The sequence below is a fragment of the Dipodomys merriami genome, unplaced genomic scaffold (assembly GCF_024711535.1).
Source record: "Dipodomys merriami isolate MVZ:Mamm:240054 unplaced genomic scaffold, mDipMer1.0.p SCAF_4, whole genome shotgun sequence".
Lineage (NCBI taxonomy): Eukaryota > Metazoa > Chordata > Mammalia > Rodentia > Heteromyidae > Dipodomys > Dipodomys merriami.
Genome location: NW_027205603.1, coordinates 11928412 through 11944334, shown reverse-complemented (window position 1 = coordinate 11944334; position 15923 = coordinate 11928412). Strand labels below are relative to the sequence as shown.

The 15923-nt window shown below is 44.6% G+C and overlaps 1 protein-coding gene across 3 annotated transcripts in view; it reads right to left on the bottom strand.

Annotated features, from left to right (window-relative positions):
* Nucleotides 1–916: 916 nt before the first annotated feature.
* Il2ra (interleukin 2 receptor subunit alpha) overlaps nt 917–15923 on the bottom strand; it is a 36823-nt gene continuing 21816 nt past the window's right edge. For 2 of the 3 annotated variants that reach the window (XM_069990531.1, XM_069990533.1), the window contains exons 2-8: nt 13933–14115; nt 12164–12274; nt 9207–9422; nt 7623–7694; nt 7192–7263; nt 6579–6645; nt 917–2729 (exon numbers count right to left, since the gene is read on the bottom strand). In XM_069990531.1, the coding sequence (XP_069846632.1) occupies nt 2705–2729; nt 6579–6645; nt 7192–7263; nt 7623–7694; nt 9207–9422; nt 12164–12274; nt 13933–14115 (746 nt within the window). In that variant the 3' untranslated portion in view covers nt 917–2704. Of the gene's footprint in view, nt 2730–2966; nt 3048–6578; nt 6646–7191; nt 7264–7622; nt 7695–9206; nt 9423–12163; nt 12275–13932; nt 14116–15923 lie in introns of those variants that run through there. The other variant, XM_069990532.1, reaches the window with a different exon arrangement.

The window sequence follows — 15923 nt, the reverse complement described above, 5'->3', positions numbered from 1 at the left end:
AACTCCTCCCACTAGGACCACCGAGAAGAGATAAAGAGGGAGAAACAAAGAGAACCCCTCCATTTCTTCAAGGGCATCTATACACATGGTGCACCAATGTGCACCCCAGGCATCGCACACAGCACTTCAGCTCTTATCTCCTTATTGAGAATCTAATCACATGAGCATACCTAGCTGCAAGGGAAGCTGATAAATGTTATCATTAACTGGGAGGAGGGGAGGGGATGTGTTTTACCAAAAGCTGAGTCTCTATTACCACTGGAAAAAGTGAAGAATGGATTTAGGAAGCCCTAGCAATATCTGTCATATGACTTATTTTCCATTGTTACGAATTTCTATCTAGTGACATTTTTTTTTTTTTTTTTGGGTCCGGTCGTGGGGCCTGAACTCTGGGCATGGGTGCTGTCCCTCAGCTCTTCAGCTCAAGGCTAGCACTCTACCACTTGAGCCACAGCGCCACTTCCGGCTTTTTTCTTATGTGGTGCTGAGGAATCGAACCCAGGGCCTCAAGCATGCAAGGCAAGTGCTCTACCACTGAGCCACCTTCCCAGCCCTATCTAGTGACATTTAATATACTTAGGAACTAAACCCAACATTTTTTTTTGGGGGGGGGGTCTGGTCATGGGGCCTGAACTCTGAGCCTGGGTGCTGTCCCTCAGCTCTTCAGCTCAAGGCTAGCACTGTACCACTTGAGCCACAGCGCCACTTCCGGCTTTTTTCTTTTTGCTTATGTGGTGCTGAGGAATCGAACCCAGGACCTCAGGCATGCAAGGCAAGCACTCTGCCACTGAGCCACACTCCCAGCCCCTAAACCCAACATTTTTATATTATCATTTATTCTTTGATTTATTATTCTTTTATTTATTCATATTAACAGTTGAAAACCAACATCATCACATATCATGTAACTTCAGGAAAATGTCACCATGTAGTTAGGAAAGAAATATAAGTAAACAACAGCTTAGTATTATCAAGAATAAAATTTGGTATCTTATTCCACTTTTTCCTCCAATAAGCAATGGCAGTTCAGTTCAATTTTGCTCAAGTATGAATCTTTTAGAAAACTGTATCTTATATATCTTTCCACTCTGGTTGCCCGGAAAATATATTTGGGGAAGGGGAAAGATAGACAGGAAAGATTGCCTTGTACTTGGTTAATTGTAGAAAGGACACAAAATGGTTCTTTCATCTGTATCTAGACCTTTCAAAAATACATCCATTATTTTTCTACCTTTTTCAGAGATGAAAAATTATAGCTTCAACGTTTTGTTATTCCCTAAATCTTCTGACTTTTTTTTTGAAGCTTGAACTTTTTTTTTAAGCTTGAATATCTGACTCAACATAACGAAGAGGAAATATCTTACACAAGAGATTGAAGAACTTTGGCTGGGACTTGAGTACCTGCAGCTGATTTGTTTTCTGTTTGGTAGAAGATTTAGTAGAAGAGGGCAGTGTGTACAGAAGAGCAAGCACAGCATCACCTGGGACCTTGCCAGGTATGTAAGCCCAGGTGTGCTGATGCAGAGGCTGAAATACACCCAGTCATCTCCACTTTCACAGGCCTCCAGGTGAGTCTGGCTGGCCGAACTTTGGAGAAACATCTGTGGATCACTGGAGTATCTTTTCCATGGTGGAACTTTGTCAGTATAATATCTCTCCCTTCCTTTCCTTCTTCTGCTATAAACGTGGAAACGATCAAGCCCTCTTCATTGGCTTATGATACATATTGGGAACTGTGTCTATCTGTTTTTCTAGTTCTGATCATAGAATTCATGCAGGGCAATTCAGAGAATAATTTATAGCGGTACTAAAGACACAGACTCTTCTTTGTTGTTGTTGTGTGTCTTTTCTTTGAGACAAGGTCTCCCTATGTAGCCTAATCTGGCCTTGAACTTGCTCTCTTCCTGCCTCAGCCTCCAGGGTGCCAGGTTACCATATTCAGCTGTAACAAACTTCTGGATAGGGGACACATTTTGATAGTATAATTCATTACCTGGGACCTCGTTTGTCTTTTAGTTCCTGACATTCACTCTACTTCAAATGTTTTCAAATGACAAAGCTATACACTTCCAAGGGCTTGGAAGTGACATCTACTCTGTTGTTGCTCAACAGTTCTTCTGCTACAACTTCTGGTTTTTAGAAATCTGAAACTAGGGCATGAAGGAAGGAGGTACCTTATGTAACTGTAACCCCTCTGTACATCATCTCTATAATAACACTAATTTTTTAAAAAATCTGAAAGCCTCAATGGAAATGAGAAATGAACTAAGGACATAAAAATTCCTATTTACCAACCCAACATCTTTTAATTATGTTCTGTAAGCAGTGAGGTGGCTAACCAACCTGGGAAAAGATCTACGTGGTCATGGGGGGTGGGGATGGAAGAGACTAGAGAAGGGACAGAAAAAGAGAGAAGAGAGTGGAGGAGTAGCTAGGGGAGGGGAGGAAAGCAGAATGACTATATACATTAGTGCTGAACTTTACTTGGAATTTTCAAACTATGAAGTTAGGATAAAATCAATATAAAGACATTTTTCATTGTATTATAGATTGCATGGGCAGAATTTCATACCATTTTAGTTTTCCTCTATTTATCTATCTATAGATATCAAACATCTGTTAGGTGAGTGTTTAATTTCTTCCATTTTGCTTTTATTTCATGACTTCTCTTAGCTGTCCTTGACTTTGTATCACTCTTGGTTTTCTAGATTGCTCTTCTATTCTTCTTCCTGAAAGTAACAGAATTCAGTCTTAATCATAGGCATAGCCACGGACCAAGAAGAATGTGCTTCCCACCCCAAACCAACTGAGCTGCTAACCTTAAATTTTATCCTGGGATACCAATTCCATTCTAACCTCTGACAGCCTGACCTCAGGGCCTCTCCATCCCTCCAGGGGCCCCACCCAACATGGCTGCCCAATCTTAGCTTCTGTTCTGTGGTTCTTGAACGGTGCTAATTGTGTTTCACCAAGTGGGTCTGAAAAAAAAATTCAGGAAGCTCTTCAATTCCTGGTTAGCTCCAGGCTGGCTCGTTCAGATGTGGAGGCTGTGTGGGTATGAGAAAATGGATGCTAGGATAGGCCAACTCCTATGGGACACGTGACTTGAGACCCTCACTTTACATTTCATTCTAAGACCTAGTGGTTACAGGGTCCTACCACCACACACTCTGGAACCTGGAGGTCCACTCTGACCCATCCCACATCTGAATCCTTTCTTCCACTGGACCAGCATCTCCTGTGACTGTGGTCCCCTTTTTGATGGATTCTTTTCCTCCTTTTCAACTTAAGCAATCTAAGAATTCCTTGTCTCCAATAATCAAACTATCCATCACGCAGTCCTGCCCACTCTTAGCCTTGTCTTTGCATGGTAGGTTATTCAGAAGGCCACTGTAACTGCTGGCCTCCTGGGTAAGGCATTCTGTGGTTCTCTGTTGATCCTTCAGGGTGACGTCTAAACTCAGCCCATCTTCCCTTGGTTCATGTCTGTCTGTAAGTCATAGCATCATTAATGCTTCTCTGTTGGCTTTACAGCCCAGTTACTCAGGACAACTTGATTTCTCCCAGACAAATTCTCATGCATTTCCTACCTTCCTGCCTTTCCTTGTGCTCCCTCTGCGTTGAAGACATCTGCTGCCCTTCTTTATCTGGCCATACGCATTTCAGGCAACATGAGCTCTAAAAGCCCTTTTGGAGACCCCTGTAGATTAAAAGTCTCCTTTCTTTTTTGCTCTGATTGTACCTCCACTTTTAAATTTTAAAGTATTTCAAGCCAATGTTCTTTTTTTTTGTCCTAGCCACACTAGTGCAGGCTTTTAAGAGCAGACCGTGTTTATCTTTAGTTTCTGGCATAGTGCCCAATACCTAGGAAATGTTCTAGAATTAGTTGTTTGTTTAAAAAAAAAACAGTATGGAGAATAATAGCTAATGAACAGGAATGACAGTAGTAATTAACTGTGCAAAGTGATTTGCCTGAGTTGAAACTGAGTTTCTAGCCAAATTGTGTCCACAAGAATCCTTGCGACGATGCAAATCTTTTGTATTTTGTTGGCTAGTGGCAACTCTACTAGTCAGTACAGTTTTAAAGTTTTCCCGGCTCTAACTTAGCTTACAGGCCTATTGGGTTACTTCGGGCCTTTCTCAGAGCTCCACAGGCTAAAGATCCAATCAGAAGTGTGCTGGGACTATTTTAACAGCTAGCTCTGTGAACATGGTTGCTTATTTCCATTGTGTGAATCTCCCTCGCATGCCTAGTGTCCAGCTACTAGTGGTGAGGTCACTGTGAGCACAGGAGCTCCCTAGCATGCACCATCTCTGTCTCCCAGGGGGCAGGAGAGGCAAGTAGCCAGGAGAACTAAGTTGATTGTAAAAGGGAGTACAATAATTAGGCAGCGACTTGGTTCTTGAGACTTCATCACCTTTGTTCTTCGTATAATCTATTAGGTACTAGTTTATACACTTGTCTAAGAATGGCTGTTTAAAAGCCAGTTCACAGAGGTGGGAGTGTAGCTGAGTGGTAGAGCTTTTGCTGCACTTGCTCAAAGCTCCTGAGTCCAACCACAAAAAAAAAAAAAAAAGGCAAAAAAATAAAAATAAAAAGGCAAAAAAAAAAAATCCACCCAAAACTTAGTTCACTAAATTCCAGGAAATTTAACCTGTGTGTGAGCTTGATATAGGACATTCCTAGCTCCTAGCAATTGCTCCAAAACTACAAATAAACCAAAAATACAAACAAACAAACAAAAAAGACCCTAAAACCTCTGGCTTAAATAGATGAGTAACTCAGATGTAGGATTTGGGTTTGGCCACCAGAGGGCACCAGCAGATGAAGTTCTACTCTAGGAAATAGCATACTGGGGACCAGCACCTGGGGGTAGGTGTGGGAGGAGGTCATATAGAAGTTTATGTTGGAGTTAACACTGGGAGGCCTTGTGAGAACCTAAACAGTTTTAAACGGTTCTCACTTCCCAGCACAAGCAGAACCATTACTCTCCCCAAATTGCCTTGTCTTCTGGGTCTGAAGGATTTGGCTTTTAAGCCACCAGGTCATCACCAGGCTCTCAGCTTGAGGAAGGAAAAGGTGTAGTAAGTGTTAATTAAGTACCTTCAATGTGTTGGACACTTTACAGACATTCCCTGGTTACCCCTGGTGGGGGGGAAGAGGGGGACTTAAGTTGGTAGACTGCCAGGTCTAATATAAATAATAAATTTGAATACAACGTAGGTCTAATATAAATAACAAATTAGAATTCAACAGCCTTGGAAGGCTTCTTGTTTTTGCAGAGAAACAATTACAACTTTTTAATCCTCATGAGAAAAAGTCCAGAGTATATTGTGGGCCAGATGACCAATATAAGTTTGAGAGAAATCTGCTTCATTTATCTCTGGCTGTGCTAGCTAAAGGATCTCACAGCTTTGGGGGTTCAGGGTGGACCTGTATCTTCTCAGGGTCTTTCTGAGGAGTTTGTATTAGAGCCTGCTCTGGCCAGGTGAGGGACGTTGTGGATAGTGAAAGGAAGGTCAGGGTACATCTCACAGTCTGTTCTCTAAAAGAGAAGAGAAAGTGGCTTTTCTCAAAATCCCTTTACCTTTATTTTTATCATTAGTATTACAGTACAGTAGGGTTCATTATGACATTTTCATACTTGCATGTTATGCATTCTAATCATGCTTATCCCATTCCCTTCTCTTGCCCTCCTCCTATTGCTCTACTCTCAATGGACTCCATTTTGCTTTCATCTCTCTCTCTCTCTTTTTTTTTTTTTGTCAGTTGTTGGGTCTGAATTCTGGGCCTGGGCGCTGTCCCTCAGCTCTTCAGCTCAAGGTAAGTGCTCTACCACTTGAGCCACAGCACCACTTCTGGCTTTTTCTGTTTATGTGGTGCTGAGGAATTGAACCCAGGGCCTTATGCATGCAAGGCAAGCACTCTACCACTGAGCCACCCTCTCAACCCCATGTCTTTTTTTAAAAATCTAGATTCCACATAAAAAAGAAAATGCTGTGATTGTATTTCTGACTAGCTTATTCCACTAACATGATCTCCAATTCATCCATTTCCCTGAAAATGACATCATCTCATTCTTTGTGACAGAACTGGACTCCATTTTGCATGTGTACCACATTTTCTTCACCCACTCCTCTGGTGATTGGCATCTAAGATAATTCCATGACTTGGCTATTATAAATTATATCCCACAATATATATGGCTCTGCAGGTATCTCTAGGGTATACTGACTTGATGTTCTTCAGCTAGATCACAAGAGCAAGATAGCAGAATCGCATGCTAGCTCTAGTTTAAGCTTTTGGAGGACCCTCCATATGGATTTCCAGAATGGCTACACTAATTTACCTCCCCACGCCAGTGAATAAAGCTTCCGTCCCCACATCCTCAGCAGCATCTGCTGCTGTTTGATTTCTTGATAACTTGCCATTCTCACTAGTCACTTAGTTAATTCTTACCACTGTTGGGCAAACTAGGCCGCGTGCTGCTGTGCCAGAGACCAGACAAGTGGGGGGGGGTGGGGAGGGGCTGCACCTACTTGGTTGTGTGTTTGGTCCTTGACAGTGTTGTACTCACCATCTCCGCTGCCAGGTGAGGCCACTGAGAAGGAGGACACCGATCAGCAGGAAGACGCAGGCAGCCACTGCCAACAGAGAAGAGGGTTGGTATATGCCTGGGGCTGGACAGGGCGGCAGCAGAAGCCCCAGCCAAAGGACAGGTAAGAAAGTCTTCCAGGTGAGGCGGGGCCTCTCGAGGAAGCGAGCACTGCGGTGTGTTCCTTCAGTCCCCCACAAAGCCAGGACAGGGGGCTGGGTGGGCATAAAGGAACACATGTAGAGAAAGGGGCCTCTGCCTGTTCTTGGGGTGGCAAGCGTGCAGCGAGTGATTGAGAAAGTCTCAGAGGCCAGGCCTCATTAAGGAGGCTGCCCGTGAGATCGGTGTGTGGTGCAAGAAATCCTGACATTTAGGTGTCGGCAGCTCCCACTTAGAATCCCAGCTACCAGGAACTGAGCTGGCTGGTATGAGAGACTTCACTCCTGGCACACTGTCGCTCTTCAGGAATGTCAGCATCTGGATTCCGTGTTTTAGTCTTGTTAGTGTAAAAGGGGGAGGAGGGTGGCATTTAAACCTTCCAACCAAGCCTTGGCCTGGTGGATCTGTTGTGTACCTAGAAAATCATCCTACCTACCTGCCACCTGATACTCCATTGTTAATATGAACGTCTCCATGGTCGTCGCTGCTTCTGTAGGTGATTGGGGATCTGGAGGGGGCGGGGAGAGAGAGAGGGAGGAGGTTGGAGGGTGCTTAGTTTATGCCAACTCTGGGGTGCTTGAGGCTAGAGGGATCGAGCAGGGCTTCTGGATGGATCAGATGCTCAGGGCTGGAGAAGGGACGTGGAGGGAGGGAGGCAGAGTTTGAGCGTTTCACCCCTCTGCCCGCAGGCCTCCACCTGCATCTTGGGAGTCCTCTTTCCCACACTCGTTTTAGGGCCTAGGGTGGCGGAGGCCAGGTCCCTGCTCCAGGGAGAAGGAGGCGCAGGGCCTGGTGACAGACACTGTCCATCCTTTCCTGATGCGTCTGTAATGGCAGCATCTGTCTTCGGGGGCTCTCCCTCAGTACCTGTGGTGGTGAGGAGGCAGGAGGGCTCAGTCTCCAGAAGAGCATGTGTGCTCAGCTGCGGGGCTTCTTCGCCTGGGGAGAGAGCGAGAGCGCTGGTGGAGCCCAGGATGGGGGCTGAGGAGACTCCTGCTCCCTGCCTGAGCTGCCTTCCCCACAGGCAGAGATATGGCTGTGGTCTGGGGGCTTCTCGAGGGCTCTGGGGAGCGGTGTAATGGCATAAGTAGAGCCGGCACGAGGGAATACCAGCCCTGACCACACGTGTCTGGGGAGTCCTAAGCAACCCTTTCCTCCCCGTGAGCCTCATTCAGCCTCGGCTTCCAACTTGACTAGGAAATGGGTCACAGGGTTTGGTGGCCTGGTTCAATTGGTAGAGCACCAGCCAATGTGCAAAGAAAGCACCAGGTACTGACTTCAAGTCCAGATCTCACAACAAAAGAAAGAAAAAGACAAAAGGAAATGGATCATAAGAACATATGCACGAGTGTGCGTGCACACGCGCACACACACTCACACTGGTGAAGCATCAAACAAAGTGGAAATATACCAAGGACCTTTCACAGGCCCTCCGTTCTTTCTGTCTGTCATTACTGACCCAAGATCCAGACACCTGAGTATCTTACAAAGGAAGCAGTTGAACCCAGTGCCAGAGGCTCACAGTTGTCATCCTACTTAATCAGGAGGCTGAGATCTGAGGATGACAGTTCAAAGCCAGCCCAGGCAGGAAAATCCATGAGACTCTTATTTTCAATTCAACAACAAAAAGCTGAATGTGGGCATGTGGCTCAAATGGTAGAGCACCAGTCTTGAGGGAAAAAAAGCTAAGGACAGTACCCAGGCTCTCAGTTTGAACCAGCACACACACACACACACACACACACACACACACACACACACACACACACAGGCCTGTCCTAATCATCAAGGAGGCTCACTGGAGGCAGGCAGGCTGTGGGAAGAATGGCACCCTCAGATGATACTGGAGGATCATGAGTCCTGAGACATAGGAGTAAGCAAAGAACAAAAGGAAAAACAACAAATCAGGGGTGGATGTGAATGGCTCCCGATTGCAGCAACAGTGAGATTTCAGGACGAAGATAGTAGAAGTGGACAGAGGCAGGTGTGCATGCACACGCACACCCTTGCGCACTATTATCACAGCTCAGGTGGGGGCCTGCATAGCACAGGAACGTGGTGATGGACAGAGCACTGTCATGAATAAATGATGGATTTACAGTAGGCACCAGGAAAAGGAAGATGTAGTAGGATGAGAGCCTGGATGTTGGCTTTCAAACGAGGGGAAATCTTGTTAACTTGGTGGACGTGGTGGGATTTCAAGATCAGCTAGACAAGAAGTAACCTTATCACTGTGCTACCTCATCCCTGGTGCTCCTCTTCCATTTCTATTTATCCCCACAGAGCTGGCTCAGGGAAAGGAGACCTTAGAGTTGACCTGATCCATTTCTTTAGAATAAGAAAGAAAACAACAAAAATGGAGGTCTTAGGGATCGCATGTCTTGTTCAAGATCACAAGGAAGCTGGGAATGCTGCCTTGGTGGGCCAGATGGAGAGAAGGGAGCTGCCTACCTGGGAATGGATGCTGCTGGCTTTCATTTATGCACGTGAGCTGCGGCTGGCTCCACCTTGTCTTTCCACAGATCATTTTGCAAATGCTGGTGGCAGGGCTTCTCTGGAGGGCTTTGTATCCCTCCATGCACTGGTAGTGAACTGTCTGCCCTACCACGAAATGATAAATTCTCTTTTGACCTTCATGTTTCCAACTAGGCGGCTCCACGCAGTAACCTGGAAAAGGGAAAGAAAATTTAGAAGGAAAGTTGGAGAAAACATGGCGAGTGACATGTGAGATTGGACCTTGGTGCTTCTGTTTTTTTGTCAGTTGTGGGGCTTGAACTCAGGGCCTGGGCACTGTCCCTGAGCTTTTTAGCTCTCAAGGCTAGCACTCTACCACTATGATCCACAGTGCCTCTTCTGGTTTTCAAGCGGTTAATTGGAGATAAGAGTATTATGGACTGGGCTGGCTTTGAACCTCAAGCCTCAGATCTTAGCCTCCTGATTGCTAGGATTACAGGTATGAGCCACCAGCACCTGGCTGGTTCCTATTCTTTTATTTGTTCCATTTCTTTCATTCAACCAACAGGAATTGAGAATACCCACATCAGGACCCTTGCTAGGCACTGTAGAGAGACACAGAGAGACCTAGTCACTCTTGCACAGGTTACATGTTTGAGTAAGAAAGACAGATGAAGGCAAAGGTGGAGAGAATTTAAGTGGAGAGCAGACATGTACTAGAGCACAGGTTAATGAGCTATTCAATCCTGACTAATTGTGAGCCAACTTCTAGAAGATGATGAGGTCCTCCTGGAATACAATCTGAAGACCACCTTGGGTTTCTCTTGGGCACCTAAGGGAGCACATTCTTGAGTGACGGCTGGTGGGCTTCACGGACCAGAGGGGAGGACCAAGGAAAAAGCCAAGCCTCAAAGCAAGAACTGAGGGAATCTCAGAGAACTGGTGCATGACCTCTGATCAAGCCATGTCTGAAGCTAGACCTACATAAACCGTGACCAGCCTTTGAAGGATCCCATGTTAAACCTGAGCCTGACTGACCTTTGATTTCAGAGGTCATGTCTAGTTCAGAATCTCAAAAATTCCCCAGCCACTCACTCCAGAACAGAACTTTTGGCATTTTTTAACACCAGACAGTGAAACTGCATGTGTGCTCTGACTTTCTAGACGTCTCATAGCTCACGTGCCCAAAATAACCTCAAAAAGCACTCTACGTGACCCCAGCCGGGAGCTGAGTGTGTTCCTGTCTTAAGCCATTTTCTGTCATATTGCACATCTACGTGAACTTGTGTTCGAGTCTCAGAATAAAGCATTCTTTTCAATAAATCCCACAGTTGTGTGAACTTGCTTGAATCGGGTTTGCTTCTTTCAAATGTGAGCTCGCAAGCCCTGCCAACATCTGAGTCAGAACCAGTTGGCCATCTCTTGAGTAATGACAATAAAACTTGGGCCTCTGTGAGACCTTTCAAATGTTTCAGAGAGTCACGTGGAACAAGAAGAGCAAGACAAACATTAAACGTGTCCAGAGATAGCATTACCCGAGGAAAGGAATTAAAATGGCCATCTTGCAAAATGTCCCCCTATTGGGCCTTATTCACCCCTGATAATAGGAGCTTCAAGTAAATACAAAGTCATTTAACATAAGTATATGGTAGAAGGAACAATCATCAAATCCAGTTCTCATTTTGGTTCAATTAGGTAAGTGTATCCAAATCTTTTAACCTCTCTATGTCTCAGGCTCTTCAATAAATTGAAGAAATACAACCTGCTCCTTGATGTATTAGTTATAAGGCCCAACTATGAGTATATATGATAAAATATGATTCTTTGTAAGGTTATTGAAATAGTATAAGGCCACAGAGCCTTATTCAGTCTACTGGTTCTCTCAAAAATTCAAATTCATGGGCTGTCTTTATTCTTGAGACCTTAAGGATTATTCATTTGGGAAAGCTGTGGGCAGGCATACTCTGCTTTCTCCCTGATCATTAGCTAGGAACCATATGTCTGGAGCTTTTAGGAATCCCCAAAATAGGCCAGGCATGGCCTGGAAGGTGGAGAAAGGAAGATCACAGTGCTAGGCCATTACAGGCAAAAGTTAATGAGACCCAAACCTCAAACACAAGCCAGGTATGGTGGTTCCCATCAGTTAACCTGGCTAAGAAGGAAAGGGAAAGAGGGAAGATCTCTATCTGAGGCTGGCCAGGCAGAAGGGCAAATCCTTGTCTGAAAAACAAACAATGGGAAATGAACTGGGCTGGGGGGTGGGAGGAGAGACATGGCTCAACTGGCAGAGCACTTGCTTAGCAAGTGTGCGGATCTGAGTTCAACTTCCATTACTGAAAAAAGAAAACCACAATAAAAAAAAAAAAGAATCACCAGAAGGGCACTGCACATTTTATAATTCTGTCCTGTAAAAAATACCTTGACAGGCCTGGGAAGGTGGCTCAGTGGTAGAGCGCTTGCCTTGCATGCCTGAGGCCCTGGGTTCGATTCCTCAGCACCACAGAAACAAAAAGAAAAAAGCTGGAAGTGGCGCTGTGGCTCAAGTGGTAGAGCGCTAGCCTTGAGCTGAAGAGCTGAGGGACAGCGCCCAGGCCCAGAGTTCAGGCACCACGACCGGACCCAAAAAGAAAAAAAAAATACCTTGACATCAAATGGTTCTATTGTAATTCATTGTCTTGTCTTCAAGAGAAGAACAGAGGATATCCTGAAGGCAAGAACTATGTTTCTTCTGACCAGAAGAGGATAGACTTTTTGCTGTTATAAGAATGACTTGTGCTACTGAATAAATAGTAAAATAGTGCTGAGCCATGACCCTCAGCTGCATGATATCCAGGGAAGAGAAGAATGAAGTGATTGTAGATGAAGATAGCAGGGAAGACTTCGCTCCTTTGGGGCAAGGGAAGAGTGGATCCAAGGAACCAACTCTAGAGCAATTATGCAGATGTGTCTCTTACCGTTGAGGTTCTTGTGGTACATGGACTGCATCTGAGCTTGCATTTCTGTAGTTTTTCTTTCTTTCTGCTCTTCTGGTTGAGGTGTAACTTGTTTTTTTGGGATGTGATTGGCTAGAGGATATGGGAGGAATGAAGCAAATAACATGTCAAATGTTTGTACTGTAAAACGCCGTGGGCATCTCTATAGTGCTCATGGGATGGCCAGTGAGGCTAGGGCAGAAAGATGAGCAAGATACAAGCCTTCCTTGGGGAGAGGCCTCTCATGCCTGGCCTAGCACTGGCCTCTCCATTATCCATGCATAATGACAATGTGTACCTGTTTCTGGAAGAAATGAAAGATTTTTTTTTCTGGTGGAAAATCTTTGTTGTGCTTATGCACCAAAAGGGATTTCTTTCTTATTGTCTATTCTGTCAACACTGTGTGTGTAGAAATGGGTAACGGCAGACAGGTTTGATCTGATTCCACAACCCAATGAATCCTCCTCTCTCCTAACACAGTTCAAAGCTCTTAAAGCTGAAGGGATGTGATCATAAACCAATGACAAGAAGATATCTATTATATAAAATGATAGTTATCAAAATGAACTCTAAGAAAGGGAAACAGGTTGTTATTTTTCTTTATTGTCAAAAATTTAAAAAAGAGGGGCTGGGAAGGTGGCTCAGTGGTAGAGTGCTTGCCTTGCATTCATGAGGCCCTGGGTTCGATTCCTTAGCACCACATAAGCAAAAGAAAAAAGCCGGAAGTGGTGCTGTGGCTCAAGTGGTAGAGCACTAGCCTTGAGCTGAAGAGCTGAGGGACAGCACCCAGGCCCAGAGTTCAGGCCCCATGACCGGACCCCCCAAAAAAAAATTTAAAAAAGAACGCATCAGGCTGGGAGTGTGGCTCAGTGGTAGAGTGCTTGCCTAGCATGCATGACGCCCTGGGTTTGATTCGTCAGTACCACATAAACAGAAAAAAGCCTGAAGTGGCATTGTGGCTCAAGTGGTAGAGCACTAGCCTTGAGCCAAAGAAGCTCAGAGACAGTGCTCAGGCCCTGAGTTTAAGCCCCATGACAGGCAAAATAAAAATTAAAAAAATAAAAAAGAAGGCATCTATTGAAAAGGGTTGTATCAAAGTATCCCAAAGGAGATGGGGTTCAGAGCTCCAGTTTAGAGAAAGGGAAGGATCTGCTGGGTAAAATAAGTTGATGAGGTGCTTCAACAAAGCAGCCATATTCAAACTCCACACACCCCTGGTTTACTCACTTGCCAGGGCTTGGATATCAGGATGAATGGTCCTCCCTTATTTGCATATTCTAAGTACACACCGGGTGGATAAGAAACCTTGGAGGGATAGAGATCCCATTGAGAGGGCTTTCAGGATTCAAAGTGGAAAGGTCAACAACCAAGTTCTGATCTTAGAAGGACTAAGATTTAGCTAGCTTGGGACATTCCTTGCAACTAGGAGGAGTCAGACCCTCATTAAATAGCTGTGTATGCTGGATATGGTGGCCCATCCCTGAAATCCTTGTATTTGGGAGGTTAAGGCAGGAGGACTGTGCTTTAGACTGGAGCCTGAGCTAAATCGTGAGACTCTCGCGTCCAAATAACAACCCAAATTGTTTAATGAGTTATTCTTCTAGAAATCCCTCATACGAGTTATCCTGGAGAAGGGGCCTGCCTTGTTTTGTCTATTGGTATGAGTGAACAAAAGTTTAGCTCTGTCCCACACTACCCTGGAAATCCCTTTCCTTTCAAATAAGGTTTTAGTGACAAAAGGAATCACTTACAAATCCTTACACATTGGCATCTGTTGTCCCAAGATGAGTTTTCTGAACAGGTCATATAGGACGAGCCGTAGCTTACTCTCCGGAACCCAGCTTTGCAGTCACAGTTTAACATGGTGCCCTTGTTGTAGGTGAGGGCTTTAAAGGCAGCATGGCTGACGTGTGGCGGGTCACTGTCACACAGCTCTGGGCAGAGAGAGGAATATGTTCATTCAGCAGGCCGCACTCACTCACTCCCAGAGTTGATCAATGAATGACTTAATCACGTATTTCTTCGCTTTCACAGATCTCTCTCTCTCTCTCTCTCTCTCTCTCTCTCTCTCTCTCTCTCTCTCTCTCTCTCTCTCTCTCTCTCTCTCTCTCTATATATATATATATATATATATATATATTCTTATGTTTTCCTAGAAAAGAGTCACCATGTGTTTCCTTTTTAATCTTTATATTAGAAATGGTTCAGAAGTGTCTACCCACATCGATCTCAAAGTAGGTGAGTAGAAACTAATAAGATGGTATTTCTGAATACGGCTCATGTTAATGACATAGATATATTTGTCCCTCAAGTTCACACGGCTTTCTTCTTCCCTCGCATCCCTTGGTCCTCCTCTCTTTTTGTATTCTGGCGTTGACAGATGGTAAGTGCCAGCAAACAAAAGCAATGATATGGGCTACAGAGACCTTTGTTAGGAACTGAAGGTGAAGGCCAATTTCAGTCCTCATCACTATCTGAATTACCATTCGCTTTCTCTGGACAGTGAAAAGAAGCAGAACTAACATCCATTGTGCCATATTTACTGTTTGCTGAGTCCTTTGCAAGGTTCCTTAGTATGCTGTTAATTTTTATTTTTTTATTTTTTATTTTTTTGGGTCCAGTCGTGGGGCCTGAACTCTGGGCCTGGGCGCTGTCCCTCAGCTCTTCAGCTCAAGGCTAGCGCTCTACCACTTGAGCCACAGTGCCACTTCCGGCTTTTTTCTTTTTGCTTATGTGGTGCTGAGGAATTGAACCCAGGGCCTCAGGCATGCAAGGCAAGCGCTCTACCACTGAGCCAACTTCCCAGCTGCTGTTCAATTTTTAAATCAGTGAAACAATTATTACAGAAAAGAACGCTGAGATGAACTATAAACTCAGTAGCTAGTATGCTTGTCCAGCTAGGACTTTGAAACTCAACTCTCTTCCCTTCTGACTATACTACCTTTCTTACATTATTGTGATGATTCTCAGAATATTTAGTGTGTCTATGACACCCTTCCCACTAACTCTACCTCTTGTGCCACAACAGTTTAACAGTGGTTCACTGGAGATAAAAAAAAAAAAAATCTCATAGACTTTCCTCCCTGGGCTGGCTTCAAACAGCAATCCTCAGCTCTCAGCCTCCTGAGTAGCCAAGATTATAGACATAAACTACAGGTACCCAGCAAAAAGGCAGATGTACATACAGAGAAATCAGAGTAGTGACTTCTTATAGAAGGCTGGGATCTATTAGAAGGCAGAAACAAGGTGATAAAATGTGGTGTGTAGGGCTGGGAAGGTGGCTCAGTGGTAGAGTGCTTGCCTTGCATGCCTGAGGCCCTGGGTTCGATTCCTCAGCACCACATAAGCAAAAAGAAAAAAGCCGGAAGTGGCGCTGTGGCTCAAGTGGTAGAGTGCTAACCTTGAGCTGAAGAGCTGAGGGACAGCGCCCAGGCCCAGAGTTCAGGCCCCACGACCGGACCACCCCCCCCAAAAAAAAAGAAAAAATTCAATAATAAGTGGTGGTGTGTTTTTCTAGATTAAAGCATGGAAATTTCCAAAGTCAACACCAAGCATTGAGAAGGTCATGTAAGGACAATGAGATGTTACAGAACTCTTAAGCTTTCCTTTCATTAAAAAAAAGAAAGAAAGAAAGAAAGAAAAAAAAAAAAGAAAAGACATTTCCCTGGAATTCAAATATGGAAACTTACGGGCCTGTTGCTGAAGAACAAGCAGAGTTTAATAATCCTTTTCCTGAAAGGCT